Raw genomic sequence first — 21,785 nt, 5'->3', positions numbered from 1 at the left:
AGATACCACCTGCTTCTTAAGTAATTACATGGGCACCGCTCATCTGCCAGCAGGTCAGGGCTGTGATAAGGCCCTTGTAACTGCAATTAAGAAAGTGCAGCATAAGCTGGGATTTGTTGTGCATATAAAGCCAGTGGTGAACACAAGAGACGCTGCTGCTTAGAGAATGGGACAAGTTGCCTCTCTGCCTTGTAGGAGAAAGGAGTCTTACATCACAGAACTATATGAATGGTTCAGGTAAGCTTTTTGTTTTGTCGTGACTCAGAACTGAAGCAGAATAACCGAAGCAAAATAGCTGAAGCAGGATAGCTGAAACAGAATAAATGAAGCGTCCAAAGGAGGTGAATCAAGTGCAACTGGACTTGGTACATATCCGTGAAGACGTTTCGCCTCTCATCCAAGAGGCTTCCTCAGTTCATGGCTTTCTGACTAGACCAAGCTAGTCTGACTGGCTGCTGATGAGACTCACATATTTAACCTCTTTGGAGTCGTTATCAGAGCTATTGATGTGCGTGGCTCTTTGTGATCCGATGTTAAGCAGCGATGGTCGTTGGGGGTGTTAGATTCGACTTCATTAGTGCTCCATTCAGTGGTCATGAGTCATATAGTATATACTCAGAAAGCTGTAGCTTGTCTGGTGTTCAACCGCCCTAAGTTCTCCCACACAACTCCCCTTCTCATGTCCCTACACTGGCTCCCAGTAGCTGCTCCTCCCATCCGGTTTAAGACTCTGGTGCTGGCCTACAGGGCAGTGAAAGGAGCAGCTCCTTCCTATCTCCAGGCCATGGTCAAGCCCTACACCCCCGCCCGACCGCTTGGCTCTACTGCCTCGGGACGCCTGGTTGCCCCGTCGCTCAGAGGCCCCTGCTGCCGATTGACCCGGTCCCGGCTCTGTTCTGTCCTGGCCCCTCAGTGGTGGACTGAACTCCCCACTGATGTCAGGACAGCGGAGTCGCTGCCCATCTTTCGGCGCAGGTTGAAAACTCACCTCTTCAAGAACTACTACCCTGTTTCTTGTCCCTACCACTTATTGTATTCACTCATTTAAAAAAAAAAATTAAATCTCTTTCTTGCACTTTTACTTTAGCACTGGTTTTGCTCTTAGATGCTTGTTTAGATGCACTTATGACCTCTGATGACTAGTAGTTCTCCTGATCTCCTACGTTACATGATGCACTTATTGTAAGTCGCTTTGGATACAAGCGTCGGCTAAATGACTGGAATGTAATGCAACTGATCACAAGTCTTAAAACCTGTCCTTCCAACACCACTAACAACAAAGTACCGAGTACCTAGTCCCTCAGTTAGACTGTGGACAGGACTTCCCATCATCCATGACTCCTCAGTTGTGCTGGCTCGGTAGTTTATCAGTGGTTGCTACTACCTGAAGCAAAGTAAGTATAGGCTGCTCATTCCTGCACGCTGAGCCAGGAAGTGGCACAGCAGTGTGGTGGATCATGGATAGTACTGATGGATCATTGGTAGTATTGATGGCTCATGGGTAGTACTGATCGATCATGGATAGTACTGCAGGTTTCAGGTAGGAACTTTTGGCTTGCACTTCTGTTTTCACTTCCAAATGTGTGGATGTCCAAAACCTCAACAGTGAAGTTGGTGAGTAAAATCATATCATAACCAATATGCATGATGGCAAAACTACAAAAATTAGGCCCAGGTTGTAACCCCCCACCCCCACCCCCACCCTGAATGATCCTTTAATGTTGTGCTGTTGTTTTATTTATTCATTTATTGTTCTGTATCTTTTTTGTAGGACGTTTATAAATAAATGTCCAAGTGGGCTGATCACACTGCATGAGTTCCAAAGACATTTCTGCAATGGAACAGTGGGTAATGAGTCAGCTGAGTATGCAGAACAGATATTCCGTGCACTGGACAACAACGAGGTAGGTGAAGTATACACATGTGACCCACTGAAGGACCTTCATTCTTCACACAGAACCACTGAAAACTGTAGAGGCTGTGTTCAACGCATTCATAAACTGGTGTGATTACACGAAGACAGACAGATGACAAATTAAAGGAAAAACCTGGATGCTTGACCCCTACAGTGAGGGGGTCTGGAGGTCCTGTTATGCCGTGGGGGGAATTTTCCTGGCATGGTTTGGGTCCATTTGCCCCCTTAGAGGGATGGGTCATCGCAAACCAATACAACGTTATTCTGAGTGATCAGTTTTATCCTGTGATGAGACATTTCTATCCTGATGGGAGTGGTCTCTTCCAGGATGACAATGCCCCCATCCACAGGTCACCAGGGGTCACTGGATGGCTTGATGAGGATGAAAATAATGTAAATCACATGCTAGGGCCTTCACAGTCACCAGATCTCAACCCAACTGAACACCTGTGGGAGCTTCAGACAGCGCTCTCCACCACCACCATCACCAAAACACCAAATGAGGGAACATCTTCTGGAAGAATGGTGTCCATCCCTCCAGTAGAGTTCAGAGACTTGTAGGATCTGTGACAAGGAGAACTGAAGCTGTTCTGGAGGCTCGTGGTGGACCAACACCTTACTAACACACTTCATGTTGGTTTTTCCTTTCATTTGTTACCTTGCCTGTATGTGTGGTTTTAAATGTTTTAAAATATTTTTGGAAAGTGTTCATGAGGATGTCTTGTTCCAGGATGGGGTGGTTGATTTCAGGGAGTATGTCATGGCCATCAGCATGCTGATTGAGGGTTCCTCAGAAGAAAAGCTGCGCTGGTCCTTTAAGCTCTATGACAAAGACAGTGACGGAGCCATCACACAGGAGGAAATGCTGGAAATCATGAAGGTTATTTTCTTCTCACGCAGTTTAGTATACCACGATCTTTACATTTTTTTAACATTTCACAGGAATATCAAACAGCTTGTCCATGAAAATACTGGTTAGACGTGACAACAGTAACGTGTAAACACAGTAATATACGCTCAGCACAACTGTTCTGACATTTTACAAACCCAGGGTCAGAGTTTCCAGTCAGCTGTAAGTATAACTCATGAGACGATACTTCAGTTGTTGCATCTTTCTGTCCCCCGAAGTGTGTTTATGTTGTTTTCTAGGCTGTTTATAAGATGAGCGAAGCAGCAGCTTCCACCAAACTCAACCCACTTACAGCTGAAGAATGCACCAACAGGATATTTGTGAGACTGGATAAAGACAATGATGGTGAGGAAGCACTAAAATACAAAGATCTTGCTTGACTCTGGCTGCCTCAGCGCCATCTTATTCATTGACAAGTAAATTGGTAGTGGCCTTACAATACCCTTGTTGCGTGAAATGTGGTGTTGTGGTTGAAAAAAAAACTATAACTCCATCTCCAGTGTTTGCTTCATTTCAGCAGAATTTTTCATGTAGTTTAGCCGGTGCCCCCCCCCCCCAATCCCTCCTTCATGGCTGAAATGCATTCATGTTCACTCATGCAATAGATTGAGACAATAGCCACTTGGGTATAAATGAGATAATTGGTCACATAGGTATTTTGTTTTTGCACAATTTTTTTAAATTTTGATATACTTTATTAATCTCCGTGGGGAAATTCGTGTCTTTATTTAACCCATCCTAGCTGTGTAGCTAGGAGCAGTAGGCAGCTGCCGTGCCGCACCCGGGGACCAACTCCAGTTCTTTTCCCATTGCCTTGGTCAGGGACACAGACAGGAGGATCCAGGGGTGGGCAATCTTATCCAGAAAGAGCCCGTGTGGGTGAAGGTTTTTGTTCCAACCAAGCAGTTACACACCTGTGTCTCCTAATCAACTTCCTCGGCAAAGACTCTACTGGTTGATTAGGAGACACAGGTGTGTAACTGCTTGGTTGGAACAAAAAGCTTCACCCACACCGGCCCTTTCTGGGTAAGATTGCCCACCCCTGGATAAACCCTAACATGCACATTTTTTTTTGACGGTGGGGGAAACTGGAGCACCCAGAGAAAACCCACCACAGACATGGGTGGAACATGCAAACTCCACACAGAGGACGACCTGGGATGGCCCCCAAGGTTGGATAACTGCAGGGTTCGAACACAGGATCTTCTTGCTGTGAGGCAACAGCGCTAACCACTGGGCCACCGTGCCGCCCATTGAGAAACTTGCTATCCTGATTTCACTTCCCTGTAAGAAAATAACGGGTACTTAGATAATTTTAACCCATGAACATCTATTGTAAACATAGTTTTTTCCCCCCCTAACGCAAACTCCATTTTCAGTTCTGTGAAGTTGTTTAATAAGGGGACAGTGGCGTGGCATGGGGAAGTGTTTTGAGGGAGCCAAGTGAGACAAGACCTCTAATCATGTCCTTTTTTGGGGGGTCTTAATTGACAAGAGTACGTCGACGTTTTAACAGCCAGCGTAATATAACGTGATGTGCTATTAGAGCATCCGATATAATTTTATGGAAAATTGTATCATACAGATGCAGCACTTATTTACCTTGCTGCTGTACAAAATATAGGCTATTTAATATTACCCAGTTACTCAGATGCACAGTATAGATTCGATAATGAATATAAGCATCAATTTATAAACTCAATCAGATGTTTTACGTTCACATCATAAAGTATCAGTAGGTTACATGTATCAAACACATGACTTACAAACTACGTGCTTGACATACACAAATACTTTCCATACTTCTCATTCAAAACTAGGTCAAATGTTCATTATACAGCATGACCTAAAAGATTAACAACCAAGTACCAGACCTGCAGAGGCTATAACAACCCCCATCTTATCTAAACAGGTAACCTTGCCTGTGGGGGCTGTCCGTGCTCATGTTCTGTGTAAACAACCACAGTAAAACAACTACTGCACTGGACTGACTAGCACGTGCAGCTAAATCCAGTCAAGCAAGGCACAACACATCTAAGCAATATAATAATAATGATAATAATGCATTTTATTTATATAGTGCTTTTCATCAAAGATGCTTTACATAAATTAGAATAAACTTAAAGGCAACATACCAAAAACATGCAACACAACATTAATCACATATAAAAGCAGGTCTGAAGAGGTGAGTCCTGATTAATGACTTGAATGTGGGCAGATCGCAGCAGTCTCTGATGTTCTTGGGGAGGGAGTTCCAAGAGGAGGGGGCAGCAGATCCAGTGCTCAGTCCTTAGTCTGCCTCAGATTAGGGGTGGATAAGAGGGCGGGGGGGGGGCATGAGAAGGCAATGAAGGAGAGTTGTGTCTTGAGACGGGATTGGAAGAGCGGGAGGATTCTGAGTCTCTAATGATTTGGGGGAGTGAGTTCCAGAGACTGGGAACTGCCCTGGAGAAGGCTCGGTCACCAAAGCCGTGTAGGTTGGACCTGGGGGTGGAGAGAAGAGAGGCTGAGGTTGATTTGAGGGACCAAGAGGGTTGGTAGGGGGAGAGGAGGTCAGTGAGGTATGGGGGAGCCAGTTGGTGAAGGGCTTTGTAAGTAAAAACCAGGATTTTGTAATTGATCCGGTGGGAGATGAGTAGCCAGTGGAGGTCTTTTAGGACTGGAGTGATGTGGTGCCAGGATTTGGTGGAAGTTCAAAGTCAGGCGGATGCGTTCTGGGCCAGTTGGAGTCTCTTGATAGAGCTAGCGCTAATGCCATAGAGGAGTGAGTTTCAGTAATCAAGGTGGGAGGAGATGAAGGCATGGATCAGTATCTCAGCAGCAGGGCGTGTGAGAGAGGATGCAATGTTGCGAAGGTGGTAGAAGGAGAATTTGACAATTTGGAGGATATGGGCTCAAGGGAGAGGGTGGGATCAAGGATCACACCAAGGTTGCGTGCCTGGGGGGAAGGGGAGACAGTAGTGCCATCGATGGTGAGTGCAAGGTTGTTGATTTGGCTGAGAGTGGACTTGGAGCCAATGAAGAGGAGTTCAGTTTTGTCACTGTTAAGTTTGAGAAGGTTTTGCTGCATCCAGACTTTAATTGCAGACAGACGGGAGTCGATGTGAGAGAGGGGTGGATTGTGAGGGGATTTGGTGCTGAGGTATATCTGGGTGTCATCAGCATAGCAGTGGAAGTCCAGGTTGAAATGGCGGAGAATTTGACTAAGAGGGAGGATGTAGATGATGAAAAGCAGTTGGCTGAGTACAGAACCTTGGGGAACACCTTGTGTGACTGTAGATGGAACAGAGGAGTGGTTGTGAAGTGAGATGAAATGTGACCTGTTGGAGAGGTAGGACTGGAGCCAGCTGAGTACGGTGCCTTCAATACCGACATCTTTCAATCTGGTGAGCAGGATGTTGTGGCTCACAGTATCGAAGGCTGCACTCAGGTCGAGGAGGATGAGGATGTTAAGAGCTCCAGTATCAGCAGAGGTGAGGCGGTCATTGAGTACTTTCAGGAGTGCAGTTTCAGTGCTGTGGAGTGGGTGAAAACCGGACTGGAGGGGTTCGAGTAGTAGGTTGTTGGAGTGTAGGTAGGTTTGGAGTTGTGTGGTGACAAGGTGTCCCAGGGTTTTTGAGAGGAAGGGGAGGTTGGAGATTGGCCGGTAGTGGTTGAGGCAGGATGGATCAAGACCAGGTTTCTTGAGAATTGGGGTGACAGTGGCAGTTTTGAAGGCAGAGGGGACAATTCCATGGGACAGTGAAGAATTGAAAAGGTTGGTGAAGTAGGGGTATAGGGCAGGGGGGAATTTCTTCAGTAGGGCGTGGGGAGGGGATCAAGGGAGCAGGTTGTGGATTTTGATGAACTGACGAGCTCATCAAAATCTAATACTATATATATAGTATATATATATATTTAGTATATACTATACTATTCTAATACTACAAAATCTAATAATATTAAAAATTGCACACATGTGCAGTTCCATCCACAGTAAAGCCAGAGAGAGAGAAGGGGGTGTGCATTTCACTCACCCTATCTGAAGAGGAAGGCCTTTCTCCTGTCTTGTCAAAAAGAAGGCACGGCCAGCAAAATGCCCTCTGAAGTTTAGCACTACCAGCTAGCCACTCCATGTGGGCCGACTTATTTTCTTCATTGAAAGTCCGAATCCTCCTATCCTCTCCGTACGCAGCTCTAGCTTTGGCTCTGCCCTGCCTGCTACAGGGGTAGTTTGGTAAAGTTGTTTTTTACTAAAACTCCAACTCTCCATCCCCAGTAACTGCACGCTACTACTTGCTAATGGTGATATAGCAGTACAACAACAAAGAATAGCTAACGGGTAATTCTCCCATTGTGGGCGTCCGGGTAGCGTAGCGGTCTATCCCGTTGCCAGACCCAGACCATGACACTCATTGTATATAAGAGAAAGATGGCTAGCTGGAGCACTGAATGCACGAAAGAGAGGGAACGCTGCACGTCACAACGTGCCATGTCACATGACATGAGTGCTCAAGAAGGAACTTATTAAAGAAAACCAAACATGATACAATTCACTTATTTCTTACAGTTTATTCTGTTGCATTACGTTAAATATTTATAAAGAATATTCAAATTATTTATAAAACATATTTATATTATTTACAAGATATTGTATGCATATAGATATATATGTATATATATATAAGTATAAAATTCGACTCCCTTTCAAAAGAGGCTGTCATTGTAAGAGACTCAAATTTATTTATTTTTTAACAGCAGTTTTGTTCGATAGTGTTCGATTATCAACCTCTAAACTCTTGTGTTACTGTTTTGTTGTTTCCTTGTACTCTGTGTGTGTGTGTGTGTGTGTGTGTGTGTGTGTGTGTGTGTGTGTGTGATGTAGTATGTCTGGGTGCATGTATTCGCTGTACGTGGGGCTCTGTACCGAGGGTGAGAACACATCTCCTCTCGGAGGACACGGAAGAAACTTGGCGGTGCCTCCACATGGGACGAGGACGAAGACTGATGGCCGCGGTGCGGTTACATCCTCTGCCGTCCCTGTTCTCATCACAGCCTCACTGTGTGTTCTTTGCAGCGATCATCAGCCTGGAGGAGTTCGTTGGGGGAGCACTGGCTGACGACTGGATCAGGAAGATGCTAGAATGTGACCCCAATACTGTGAATGTGGAAAGACCCCGAAAGAGTGTTACTGCTTTAGGGACCAGTGGGTAAACTGAAAGCTGGAACACTGTACTTTTGCTCAGGGTGATGAAGGCAATTTACGTTCAGCATCTGTTGAAATCCATTGCTGAAAACGCTGAGCGCTGATGGACAGTGGAGCAGGCGGAGCACCAACAGAGCAGAAACTGGCCTGCCAGGTCACAGCAAAGGCGGAAAAGCCCACCCGGTGCAGCCTGTTAAAAGCCTTACTTTTTAAACCAGCCTGCAGTAAGTTCTTAGTGCGTGTGGGTGTGCTTTATATATTCTGCTAATTTCATATATTCTGCTCTGATTGTTACTTTTCATTAATCAGTGTTTGTGGCACTTTATTTTACTAACGCGGTTTGAAACTTGTCTGTCTTCTTTGTGTGGGGGGGATTTTATTGTGTGAAGCACTTTGTGTTACATTTGTTTGTATGTAAAGTGCTGTACAAATAAAGTCGGACTGATTTTTTTATTTTATTTTTTGCTACTGTGTTACCATATGTATCCACGACTGTGCTGTTCATTTGCTGGCGGTTTCTTTGCTCCTCAGTACATGTCGTCGTCCCCTGCCTCACTCATTGTGTGTTTGTTGATGGATACTAAGCGTCCTCATTAAAGAGATGCTTCATTTCCAGGGTTTTCACTGAGTCCTTCTTCCAGAGTCAAACTCTTTATGTCTGTCTGTGTGTGTGTGTGCAGCTGGAAGGAATGTTGAACGGTGAGTTTAGCCTACCTTGGCTCAATGGCCAAGGATGTCCACTGGGCTCGTTAGCACTTCCTCTCGAAAGAAGGGAAATACACCTTCTCTGAAGCCGCTCATTAAGTTTTATTCAGTAGCCTTGCTTGCATTACTTTTACCCCCCATCGTTTTCACGAGTACATGCCAAATCCTCAATACTGTAGCAAATTCGGCAGGAGGCAGTCGGGAAGCGCCGCAGCCAGGACGCGAACCCACGCCTCCGGCACCACCATTAACCAGTCCACTAACGGGTCCGACTCTTTAGTGGTTAACGTCGTCGCCTGTGCTGCGGGAGACACGGGTTCGCGTCCTGGCTGCGGCGCTTCCCGGCTGCCCCCGGAATTCGCTACATTGGCGTCAGAAGTGGGATGGTGAGACCGTGAGGCCATCGGAAGCGCCGCAGCCCAGACGCGTGAGAGCTGGTATGCTTCCCGAAGGGGGGGGGGGTAGTGTAACGACCACGGATGAAGAATAGACTCACTAGCCCTTGGCTAACGGGTCGGACCCTTTAGTCGACTGATTAATGTTGTCACCCGTGGCACGGGAGATCCGGGTTCGCGCCCCGACTGTGGTGGTTCCCAGCTGGCTCCCCCGAATTCGCAATATCGGGCCCGGACTTGCTGAAAAGAGGAACGGTGAACTGATCAAAGCTATATCAGCACTTGACCCATGCAGTGAACATTTTGTGGATGCCACGCAGGTACAGCCAATCTTGGCTTTATGACTGGAACTGGTGCTCTAGAATCCGAGTCTGAGGTTGCTCGCCAGTTTCTAAAAGGAAACATCAGCAGTGATGAAACTGGACCATCTCCTGGATTCTCCGCACCTACCACACTGCTTTGGAGGCAATGCCAGGTGCTGTTATGGCATTCAAACATGCACTCACTTTCGGCGCATCAACCGCCGTGTGTGAAAACTCGTTCTCAGCGCTGAAAAACGTCTTTACAGACAAAAGGCTAACTGTTAGAATATTGGCTAGGCTAAGCTTATGTGTATGTGCGCTTATACTGACGTCACCACTAGAGGGCGCTGTCGTGTTAACCTATGGTCTACTGGAGTGCGCCGCAAAATAAAGAAACCATTCCGGTTACAGCAACACCGATGAAGTGCACGTGTGATTTTTCTCCGTGAAAGGAGTCTAGCTGAGCCGGTACTCCTGCCCTCAGAGATGACTAACCACTAACCACTAACCACTAATCACTAACCACTAACCACTAACCAGTAACCACTGACCACTAATCACTAACCACTAACCACTAATCACTAACCACTAACCAGTAACCATGCTGCTTGAACGGGAGGGAGGCGCACTCGGGACAGTTGTCTTTTGAAACGGACTTGACAGCAAGATTTCGCAATGAGTGGAAAGATGATGTCATGCGGAGATTCAACTCCTAGCGGAATCGTCACCTTCTACTCTACTGATCGGTGAGTTCAATATCCTGTCCTATTACTGTGGAAGGGATCTGCTGTGCCATTTAAAGTTGGCTGCCACGCCACCTATTTGCGAGTGAGTTAAGCGAGAATGCACGTGAGAGATATCATCGCCACTCGCCGTAGCGGATGTGGCCTGGTGGATGCAGGGCCTACCTTTTCTGGATGGGAAGCGGTTGTACTAAGATGCAGAAGCTTGGGCTGCTATGTTTTGTGCCAATTAGATTGCAAGCCTTTATTTGATATGTATATATTGTTTGGGTGCCTTTGACGGTGGTCAGATTGGTAATTTTCCGTGTTAATATCTCTCGCCCCCCCCCCCTATTATTCACAATGCCCCTCTGGAGCTGGGGTTGACTGGCCTTCTTTCTGGGGCCTCCCTTACCTGTTGAAAGCGGACGGCATTCATCCTACTGGGGACGGTGCCGCTCTTTTCTCTAGCAATATAGATAGCTGTTTACGTTTACTTTGACACTAGGGACTTATCATTCAGCAGGTCGCAGGTGATTAGAGTCTGCTAGGTTTAAATCTAGTGCGGATGTGGAGTCAACTAGTTTAATTAATATGATTAGTCAGGGAATTTCTCATAGTGTAGATTATCAACCTGATAGCTTGGTCTATAACATTGAGACTGTCTCCCTACCCTGCTGTATTGCTCCCAAGCTCTCCTCTCCTAAATGTGTGAATCACAATAATCTAGTAATTATTCCTACCACTGGTAGTGGTAAGATGTGCAACAAAGTACCTAATAATCTAAAAAACCCAACAGCTAATGTTATCAAGAATGTGACCACATATCATCCAAAGCTTTGGTTGTCAAAATTGTCAACAAGCTGTCTAGTTCCAATTAATATTTCACCTATTGGTAGCTCTAAAGTTCTGCCTACTATTGATCACTTCCACAAGACGCTTAAATGTGGTTTCATAAATATCAGATCATTGTCTACCAAAGCCTTACTAATAAATGATCTGATTCTTGAACATAGTTTCGATATGATTGGGTTATGTGAAACACGGCTGAAACCAAATGTTTTCCTTCCCTTAAATGAAGCTTCAGCTCCACCTCCTGTCTTTTCATCAGTACCACTGTCTCCAAACCATACAACATAGCTGGTCTCACAACCATTTTGTAAACCTTCCCTTTAACTCTTGCTGATACCCTTCTGTCGCAAATCACTCCTGACACTCTTCTCCACCCACTCCACCCTGCCTGCACTCTCTTCTTCACCTCTCTCCTGCACTCCCCATTACTTTGGACAGTTGACCCCAAGTATTTAAACTCATATGCCTTCGTCACCTCCACTCCTTGCATCCTGACCATTCCACTGTCCTCCCTCTCATTCACGCATAGGTATTCCGTCTTGCTCCTACTGACTTTCATTCCTCTTCTCTCCAGTGCATACCTCCACCTCTCCAGGCTCTCGTCAACCTGCACCCTACTCTCGCTACAGTTTACAATGTCATCTGCGAACATCATCATCCATGGAGACTCCTGCCTGATCTTGTCTGTCAACCTGTCCATCACCATTGTAAACAAGAAAGGGCTCAGAGCCGATCATTGATGTAATCCCACCTCCATCTTGAACCCATCTGTCATTCCAACCGCACACCTCACCATTGTCACACTTCCCTCATACATATCCTGCACCACTCCTACATACTTCTCTGCAACTCCTGACTTCCTCATACAATACCACACCTCCTCTCTCGGGACCCTGTCGTATGCGTATACAAAGACACAATGCAACTCTTTCTGGCCTTTTCTATCCTTCTCAATCAACATTCTCAAAGCAAACATCACATCTGTGGTGCTCTTTCTTGGCATGAAATCATACTGCTGCTCACTGATCATCACCTCTCCTCTTAACCTAGCTCCTATTACTCTTTCCCATATCTTCATGCTGTGGCTGATCAACTTTATACCTCTGTAGTTGCTACAGTTCTGCACATCGCCCTTGTTCTTGAAAATCGGTACCAGTATGCTTCTTCTCCACTCCTCAGGCATCCTCTCACTTTCCAGGATTGTGTTAAACAATCTAGTTAAAAACTCCACTGCCATCTCTCCTAAACATCTTCATACCTCCACAGGTATGTCATCAGGACCAACTGCCTTTCCACTCTTCATCCTCTTCACAGCTGCCCTCACTTCCTCCTTGCTAATCCACTGAACTTCCTGATTCACTATCCCTACATCATCCAACCTTCGCTTTCTCTCATTTTCTTCATTCGTCAGCCCCTCAAAGTACTCCTTCCACCTTCTCAGCACACTCTCCTTGCTTGTCAGCACATTTCCATCTCTATCCTTGATCGCCTTAACTTGCTGCACATCCTTCGCAGCTCAGTTCCTCTGTCTAGCCAATCAGTCCAAGTCCTTTTCTCCTTCCTTAGTGTCTAACCTGTCATACAACTCACCATACGCCTTTTCCTTTGCTTTTGCCACCTCTCTCTTTGTTTTACGCTGCATCTCCTTGTACTCCTGTCTACTTTCTTCATCTCTCTGACTATCCCACTTCTTCTTTGCCAACCTTTTCCTCTGTATAATTTGCTGTACTTCCTCATTCCACCACCAAGTCTCCTTGTCTTCCTTCCCCTGTCCCGATGACATATCAAGTACCTTCCTAGCTGTCTCCCGCACTATTTCTGCAGCGGTTGCCCAGCCATCCAGCAACTCTTCACTACCACCCAGTGCCTGTCTTAACTCCTGCCTGAACTCCACACAACAGTGTTCCTTCTTCAACTTCCACTATTTGATCTTGAGCTCTGCCTTCACTCACTTCCTCTTCTCGGTCTCCAAAGTCATCTTACAGACCACCATCCGATGCTGCCTAGCTACATTCTCCCCTGTCACCACCTTGCAGTCTCCAATCCCTTGTAGATCACGCCTTCTACATAAGATATAGTCCACCTGTGTGCACTTTCCTCCACTCTTGTATGTCACCCTGTGTTCCTCCCTCTTCTTGAAATATGTATTCACCACAGCCATTTCCATCCTTTTTGCAAAATCGACCACCATCTGTCCTTCCACATCTCTCTCCTTGACTCCATACCTTCCCATCACCTCCTCATCACCCCTATTCCCTTCACCAACATGTCTATTGAAGTCCACTCCAATCACCACTCTCTCCTCCCTGGGTACCCTCTCCAATACGTCATCCAACTCACTCCAGAATTCTTCTTTCTCGTCCATCTCACACCCAACTTGCGGGGCATATGCACTGATAACATTCAGCAATACACCTTCAATTTCCAGCTTCATACTCATCACTCTGTCTGACACTCTCTTCACCTCCAGCACACTCTTGACATATTCTTCCTTCAGAATTACCCCTACCCCATTTCTCCTCCCATTCGCACCATGGTAGAAGAGTTTGAACCCACCTCCGATATTCTTGGCCTTACTCCCCTTCCACCTGGTCTCTTACACACATAGTATGCCTACCTTTCTTCTTTCCATCATATCAGCCAGCTCTCTCCCTTTATCAGTCATAGTGCCAACATTCAAATTTCCGACTCTCACCTCCACACGCCTACCCTTCCTCCTCTCTAGCTGCCTCTGGACATGCCTTCCCCCTCTCCTTCTCCTTCGCCCAACAGTAGCATAGCTTCCACCGGCACCCTGCTGGTTAACAGTACTGGTGGCGGTCGTTTATAACCCGGGCCTCGACCGATCCGATATGGAAATCTTATTTATGATCCGCATATTTGATTTGACAAAGATTTTACGCCGGATGCCCTTCCTGACGCAACCCTCCCCATTTGTCCAGGCTTGGAACCGGCACTAAGAATGCACTGGCTTGTGCATCCTCAGTGGCTGGGTTAAGCAGACCTCCAGGAGACTGGAACGTAAATGGCAAAAATCAAATTTGGAAGTTTTTACCTGTCGTGGCATGAGTGTTTATTGAAATACAAACATGCTTTATCTGCTGCAAAAACAGCATATCGCTCTCACTTAATATTATCCAAAGGAGTTGAATCAACTGCAACTGGACTTGGTATATATATATATATATATATATATATATATATATATATATATATATATATATATATATATATATATATATATAATTTTGGTGTCTCTGGCTAAGCTCTCTCTCGGCTTAAGTCCTACTTATCTGGAAGAAGACATTGTGTCTGCTATAGTAATATTACATCAAAATTATCTGATGTTAAATATGGTGTGCCTCAGGGCTCAGTTCTTGGCCCTCTACTTTACTTTTCTCTCTTTACATTACACCTCTTGGCCAAATTATACGCAATTATGGAATAAATTTCCATTGCTCTGCTGATGATACTCAGCTGTATGTGCCTATAAGGGCTGATGATCATACTCAAATGACTAATTTGGAGGCCTGCTTAGCTACTGTGAAAAACTGGATGTCACTTAACTTTCTGCTTTTAAATTCAGATAAAACCAAGATGCCATTCATTGGCGCTGCTAGACACAGACAGCCATTCGATCAAGTAACGATAACAATCGACAACTCTGTGGTTTCACAAAGTATGGCAGCCAAAAATCTTGGTGTCACGTTTGATCTCAGCCTTTCCTTTGATAAGCGCATTAAAGAAATCACCAAGACTGCCTTTTTTCGCTTACGTAACATATCTAAATTTCGGTCTTTTCTCTCCATGGCTGACACAGAGACTCTAATACATGCATTTGTTTCATCCAGACTTGATTACCGTAATGTTCTGTTCTCAGGTCTGCCACATTCTAGTACTAAAAGTCTTCAGATTGGTTCAGAATGCTGCTGCTAGAATCCTAACTAAAACTAGGAAATTTGACCATATTACACCAATTCTTGCCTCCATTCAAGGCTTCCTATCCATGTTAGATCAGAATACAAGGTGCTTCTGCTGACTTGTAAAATCCTAAATGGGCTTGCCCCATCTTACCTGTCTGAGCTCCTTAAACCATACATTCCATCTCGAGCTCTTCGCTCTCAAAATACAGGGCTCCTGTGTACCCAAAGTTAAAAAGAAGTCAGCTGGTGGCAGGGCCTTTTCCTACCAGGCCCCGTTCTTGTGGAATAACCTGCCTGCTGCCATCAGACAATCAGTCTGTTGAGTCCTTTAAATTCAAACTTAGAAACTCATCTTTTTGCCTTAGCTTACAATTAGTTGCCTTTAAGTTGGGTGCTTTACAACCTTTACTGCATGGTGGGTTGGTTTTGTCGCAATGAATTTACCAACCACTGTTCTGCCGACCAGATTATAGCGTATAGATTATAGAGTGTAGATTATAGAGTATAGATTGTTGTCGTTACACCGCCCCGAGCTGCCTCCCCGGCACGTTCAAGCCACTCCCCCAGCTCGGACGTGCCGGAAACATCCGAGCGCGAGCTGCACTGCACCAGGTGTTTGTCATCATCCATCAGGCACACCTGCGGCAATCAGGCAGCCCTCTACAAGAAGTCTCCCAGAACACCACTCCGTGCTTCGACGTACTGAACCCTGCGGTAAAGCTCTGACAAGCCCTCCAGCGGGCCTTGCTGGTCCCTTTATTCCCCAGTGTCTTATCTTCGTGTCTCTGTTTCCTCCCAAGACTCTCCCTCCGCGACTTCTACGGCTCCCCGCGTCTCCCTCGTCCCCAGCGACCTTCACGTTTTTCCCCGGACCTCTCCAGCGATCTCCCCCCTTGTCCCTCTACCTGGACCCCTCCTTTCGGACTCGACTTCCCGGATCTCGGACCCGGACTTCCTCGGACAACCCCTCTTGGATCACGGACTGGATTTTCTTGCCAGGTGCACGCACATTATTTCAACACCTCCTTGTCATTTACATACCGCACCACACATAGGCTAAGAACACTCACACATAGTTATACACGCAAATCACACCACACACAGTTAATTCACACATCCCACTAACAGAACACTTTTTGCACCATATATTCCCCTCCCCCAATAAAACCCCCTTTTTGGATTTTGAAGTCATCCTGTGTCTGTCTGCCTTGGGTTTCGCCACACGGGTCGGGTTCTGGTGCGCGAGCATAACAGATTATAGAGTATAGATTATGACTATTGATGACAACTGATTGTGACTAATGACTATTGCAAACTGTTCTATTCTCTCACATGCATTTTCTCTCTCTCTGAATGAGGTCTTCTCCTTTCTCTTTTTCTGTATGTGAATGGTGTCATGCAGTTGGTTCTCCTCCCGGGTCTCGGTGGTGATGGTGGTCACCACCTGGACGCTGCTTGGTATCCCCCTCATGTAGCAGGCATAATAAGCCACGCATTGTAGGGGTAGTAATAGTACTTATTTACCTTGAAAGATTAGGTTAATGAAGGGATCTGGGTCCCCATTCCCAATGCAATTAGTCTCAGTACCTACGTGGGTAAGTATGTGGATGCCTGTCCTGCTGAACAGAGTGGTTAGTGCGTTACACCCTATAAGGTATCGTGGGGTGGGCTTCACGCCAAGGTATTTGATACGGCGGCCCCTGACGTGTAGAGTGTATGTTGTGCTATGGGTCCAGCTCAGCATAACCCTCCCTCCCCAGAACCAACAGGACAGTTGAGACGCCCCTACTCCAAGGTAAGTACACAACTCCAAAATACTTATGAACCCTCAGGTAAGTATTGTAATAAGCCCTAAACTCCAAACACAGTAAAGATGAATCAATGGTCAACAACAGTTTAGTATTAATTGAATGTAATACTATAGGATGACAATAGCAAAAAATAAATAAAATGCAACAAAACAAAACAGAACATAGAGTTTGACTTTCTTTGTAAACACAGTGTATATCGGTTATTTTCTTGCCCGGTGCGGGATTCGATACGGGTGTACTACACCACAAGGCGACTTCACTAACCACTCGGCTAAAGGGTCAGACCCGTTAGCAAGGGACTATCGTGTCTTATTAGTAGTTTACAACAGTATCTCTTGGTATACACAATATCTACACAATATCAACACAACCTCAAATAAAAAAAACTCACTCTAAATGTTGAGCATCAAAACCAATGAATGTTCAAACATGAACAGTTCAGGTGGTTTGTTAACACAGTCTAGTAATGAGTAATAACGGAACTGACCCAAATACCAGTCTGATGGATCCTGGACACGCGAGACGAGCCGCCGGAGAGACGCCTGTACGGCAGGGCAAACCACGTGGCGTGCGTGTAGTCTACGTGACTCACTGTAGACGTTAGATGGCGCCACCAGCAATGCAACGCGTCCAATGTTCACACTGCTCCTGAAATTACGTTCACTCAGGCAGCAAATCTCCCGCCACAAAACTAAACACGACTGTCCTCCGAGTCCTCTTCTCAGCACCCCACACTTGATCCGGACGCACTGAGAACTACCGAGCCACTACGACCCGGGAGCTAGCTAGCTCCACTGACGCATAGGCTAACGTTAGCACTATAGGCTGATCCAGTGCGGTACTAAGCTAGTGCTGGAGAGAGTCCAATCACTAATGTCTACTAAGGTCTGTCCAGAATCCTCTTCGTGCCTCATGCACACTACAACAATGACCGATGTTCCTCTCAAACTCACGGCACCGACGAAGCACCGACGTCCCGTCCTCCGATCATGACCATTTCAAACACTCCACTGCTAGTCGGGGGATTCATGCTAGCTGGTGGTCTCTCACAGCCTCCAACAGGACACTTTCTCCGACGCACCCCAGGAAACACGAATTCGCCCCCAAAGGATTCTGGGAGACGGTAACACGTCCCTTCCACGTGTCTGTCGTCTCTCTCTCTAGATTTCGTATTTTTTTCTATTTGTTCAGCGACCCACACACAAAGCTCTCACACGCCGCCTCTTTTCTTCTTTTTCCTTTTTTACCCTCCCCCGGTGTGTTAGAGAGCCTCACTCTGATTGGCTACAAGGGAGGGGGCTTGCCTGATACTAACCCAATCATATACGACTATACTCAGAATAGTTGCATAGCCTACGCTCATCACATTTTCTTTTTATATATATTGCAGCGAATTAACGGGGGGCAGCCCGGGCACTGCCACAGCCGGGACGCGAACCCATGTCTCTCGCTCCGCAAGCGACAACGTTAACCAGTCGACTAAAGGGTCCGACCCGTTAGGCAAGGACCAACATGTCTACTTATCCATGCACGTTACAATATCTTACAAATCCATATAATTTGTTTAACATGATGATGCTGGTCGCGTGGCTTGGGTCCTGGGCTGTTCCGGTGGCGGCATCCTGCGCATGATATTCTTCATACATTTTACAAGTCCATTATAATTGTTTTATCCTCTTTCAATGTTGTATTGTGTAAGTTGTGTGAACACAACATCATGGCACGTTGTCCGTCTTGGGACGGAGAGCCCCCTCCTGAGCTTTCTTCCTAGTTGTTTCTCCCTGTGAAAGGGCTTTTTAGGGAGTTGCTCCTTATCCGATGGGAGGGTCTAAGGACAGGACGTTGTGTTGCTGTAAAGCCCCCTGAGGCACATTTGTAATTTGTGATTTTGGGCTATGCAAATAAAATTGATTTGATTTGATTTGATTCTGCCGGTTGGGCTGTGCAACGCCTTTAGCCGCGAAGTCTCGCAGTGCATTGTGGGATGTGCATGCTGTCCGAGTGTTTGCACATCCCGAAATGTCTCCGCATGTCGTATGACACCCCGGTGTTTTTCGCGTACTCTCTGACGCGTGCTATGCGTTCGGACACACTAAAAACGCTCGCGTGCTGTTTACGGAGTACTAATTACTGCGCTAGTGAGTGACTTACGGCCGGGTTGGGATACACGTGTAGCCCCGCCCAAGCCGTAGCCCCGCCCTTTCCGGCGGAGCCCGCCCCCGGCGGCGCGGGCGGGCGGGATGTGTCCCGGTGACGTGTGAGCCTTCCCGTCTGGCTCCCGTCATGTCGACATGGCGTAGGGATGTGGACGCTGCGTGGGCTGCCGCCGCCGCCGCCGTGCTAGAAGAGGGAAAAGTTGTCCGCTGCGGAGTTTCGGCAGTTATTTCTTCGGCGTTTTGACGACCCGCGTTTGGTATTTTCCTCACAAAAGTTTGGGTAAGCTCTGTACTTTTGCTGCCGTTTGTCGACCGCGCACGGTTAGTTTAGTGGAAGCGAGCGGCTGCCGTGATTCACAGGTTTAGTTTCAGCGCAGCTCGGTGGTCTTGGTGGGGGTCTTGGTGGTGGTCTTGGTGGTGGGGGTCTTGGTGGTGGTGGGAGTCTTGGTGGGGATCTTGGTGGTGGTGATCTTGTTGGTGGTGGTCTTGGTGGTGGTCTTGGTGGTGGGGGTCTTGGTGGGGATCATAATGCCGCGCATGAATTGTCAGACCAGAGCCAAGAGGGACGGCGGCGTAGGGGCGAGCGTGTCCGCCTGGACGTCGTGTGGTCGGCGGTACTGACGGGATAGGGCGCCCGGCCCGCCGGGGCCAGACAGCTCGGCCGAAACGCCGCTGCCCGAGGCCACGTCTCACGGCAGACGGGCCACATTTCTGTCGTTGTGTCCTCAAAGACTCGACGCCCATATTGAATATAAGGTGGTAGCTCCACATAACACACCCCTAAGTGCAATTAAAGTGAACTTATCAAGTGAGTTCATATTTTCAAGTTGGTCTCAAGTCGCCATCAAGTTTGATACCGCTGCCTCGCAAATGGGTGAAAAAGAGGTGTTGCTAGGTAAAGTTTGGAGACGGGTAAACACGACCCAACGCCGACGACTGCTCCCAAGGGAGACACAAACAAGTCGTCGCTGCATTAAACCGTGTTGTGGGACTGTCCCGTGCTCTGCCCTCATGCCGAGCTATTCAGTCCAACAGTGTGGCGGAGTTTGGTTGTGTGCATATTGCCCAGCCCTGCTGTTAACACGGACCGACATACCTGCAGCTCCATGCTGCTCCTCACAGCTCCATGCTGCTCCTCATAGCTCCATGCTGCTCCTCACAGCTCCATGCTGCTCCTCACAGCCCCATGCTGCTCCTCACAGCTCCATGCTGCTCCTCACAACCCCATGCTGCTCCTCATAGCCCCATGCTGCTCCTCACAGCTCCATGCTGCTCCTCACAACCCCATGCTGCTCCTCATAGCCCCATGCTGCTCCTCACAGCTCCTGCACTGTGGCGTGCACAGAGCGCCCTCCGTTTGGCAGCTCAGCAGTCTGCATCCTGTAGGCTCTTATTGTCATTTTAAGTTGGCGAGGGGCTCCCTTTTTTATTAAAAGATGTCAAAGTCGGACGACTGCTCGGCTGTATTCAGAGAAAGCAGTCTTGTAATGAGAGAAGAATGTGTGCAGCTCTCCAACATTAATGGATTGCTGCTGTGATCTGTTGCATGTGTCCTAGCAAGAAAGGACTCTCAAAGACGCCTGTCATTGCATGAGATCTGTCTCATTTCTCTTGGACAGATTTCCATGTCTTATTTCAGGCTTTTGTTCGCTGTGTTTTCACGCTGTGTTTTCATGGCTTCACCCATGTAACCACCAACTGTAGTGATGCCTTGTGGATTTTTGTATGTTTTTTCCCCCCACAAGCCAATCTTGAGGCACATAATAAGCCCCCCTTTTTTCTTTACAGCCCTGTCTTTTTTTCATGTAGTCCTTGTTGTCGTGTGGCATAAAATTAGCGGTAATATATTCTGCCCTCTCACCAAGGTTGGAAATAGCTGCAGGTTATTTCAGAGCAGCGTCCCATAGGCAGCTGGTGAATACCTCGACTGTGTCTGCCGCCAGTGGAACAGAGGTGGAGGACTAATACTTGTGCCGCTTCATGCCATGCATCCTTACCTCGGAGGCCGTTGTATTCCCCTTGATGCAGAGTGGGAGACGGGAGAGACCTATACCTCTAACAAGTCTCGACAGAATCCATAAAGTAAACACCAACCTTTTAATAGTAATTGTTCGTGACAAATATTATTTATGTTGATGACACTAAGAGAGGTAGTTATTGACAGTTGCAGACTAAGCCTTTTCCACTGTGTTTGGTTAACAGTAGAACTGTTCTAAGGTAAAAGAGAAGGAGGTAGTATTAAAGCCAGAGTTAGACTAGTCGAAATGATTATGTGTCAGGAAAGAGCAAGAAATTCAGGATGATTTGGTCAAGGCAAGGATGACTCAAAACATGGACAGTGTCATTATGTGGCTAGACTTGGATCTATCCCCTGTATCACTTGTATTCACAGAAAAAAAGTTGTTAGATTCTAGCTTATTTTGCTGTTTGCCAGGATAAACAGTAGTGAAACCTGCATTTTTATTTTCATTTTTTTGCCTGGATTGTAAATTCGTCACTCGGAGAGCTTTTTACGGCCAGTGTAGCTCATCTTGAAACATGGGCTCACCGCACTTGGTGCCCGCCCAGTTCCATGGCTGCCATAAATTTTTTTTTCTTCAGAGACAAGTGGCCCTGAGGACAGAGGGTTTTTTTTCTCCTTTGTGTGCCAGGGCAAATTTTTCTGCCGGTCAATCAAGAGAGTGGGGGAGAACAAGTATTTCTTTACCCAGACTAGTTCAGTTCTCGGTGTAGTGGCCAGTGGGCATGGGTTTTGTCATCTGTGTCTGAAGGGCCCAGAGCTAATGGGTTTGAAAAAGCCATTAGTGAGGTTTACGCTCAGTCCTTGCTTTCATTACCCTGCACATCTCTGTGAATTAAATGCCTGTTTTCTTGCCTGTTCTGCAGGGCAAGATTGTTTATGGGATGTG

General features: G+C 46.7%; 2 protein-coding genes across 5 annotated transcripts in view; both read left to right on the top strand.

The window, feature by feature from the left end:
• Positions 1–166: 166 nt before the first annotated feature.
• On the top strand, positions 167–8,620 carry si:ch211-245j22.3 (uncharacterized protein LOC563798 homolog). Its single transcript, XM_056282573.1, has 5 exons — positions 167–237; positions 1,772–1,904; positions 2,646–2,795; positions 3,065–3,170; positions 7,882–8,620. The coding sequence occupies exons 1-5, from the start codon at positions 167–169 to the stop codon at positions 8,016–8,018; spliced, it is 597 nt and encodes a 198-aa protein (XP_056138548.1). The 3' UTR covers positions 8,019–8,620.
• Positions 8,621–18,990: 10,370 nt separating this feature from the next.
• ppfibp1b (PPFIA binding protein 1b) overlaps positions 18,991–21,785 on the top strand; it is a 46,064-nt gene continuing 43,269 nt past the window's right edge. For all 4 annotated transcript variants that reach the window (XM_056281389.1, XM_056281388.1, XM_056281387.1 and 1 more), the window contains exon 1: positions 18,991–19,156. The gene's annotated coding sequence lies outside the window, so the exon portion shown is untranslated. The remainder of the gene's footprint in view (positions 19,157–21,785) is intronic.

Source organism: Lampris incognitus, chromosome 6 (genome assembly GCF_029633865.1).
Source record: "Lampris incognitus isolate fLamInc1 chromosome 6, fLamInc1.hap2, whole genome shotgun sequence".
Lineage (NCBI taxonomy): Eukaryota > Metazoa > Chordata > Actinopteri > Lampriformes > Lampridae > Lampris > Lampris incognitus.
Note: the sequence above shows the minus strand (reverse complement) of the source record. Positions and strands in the feature narration are given on the sequence as shown.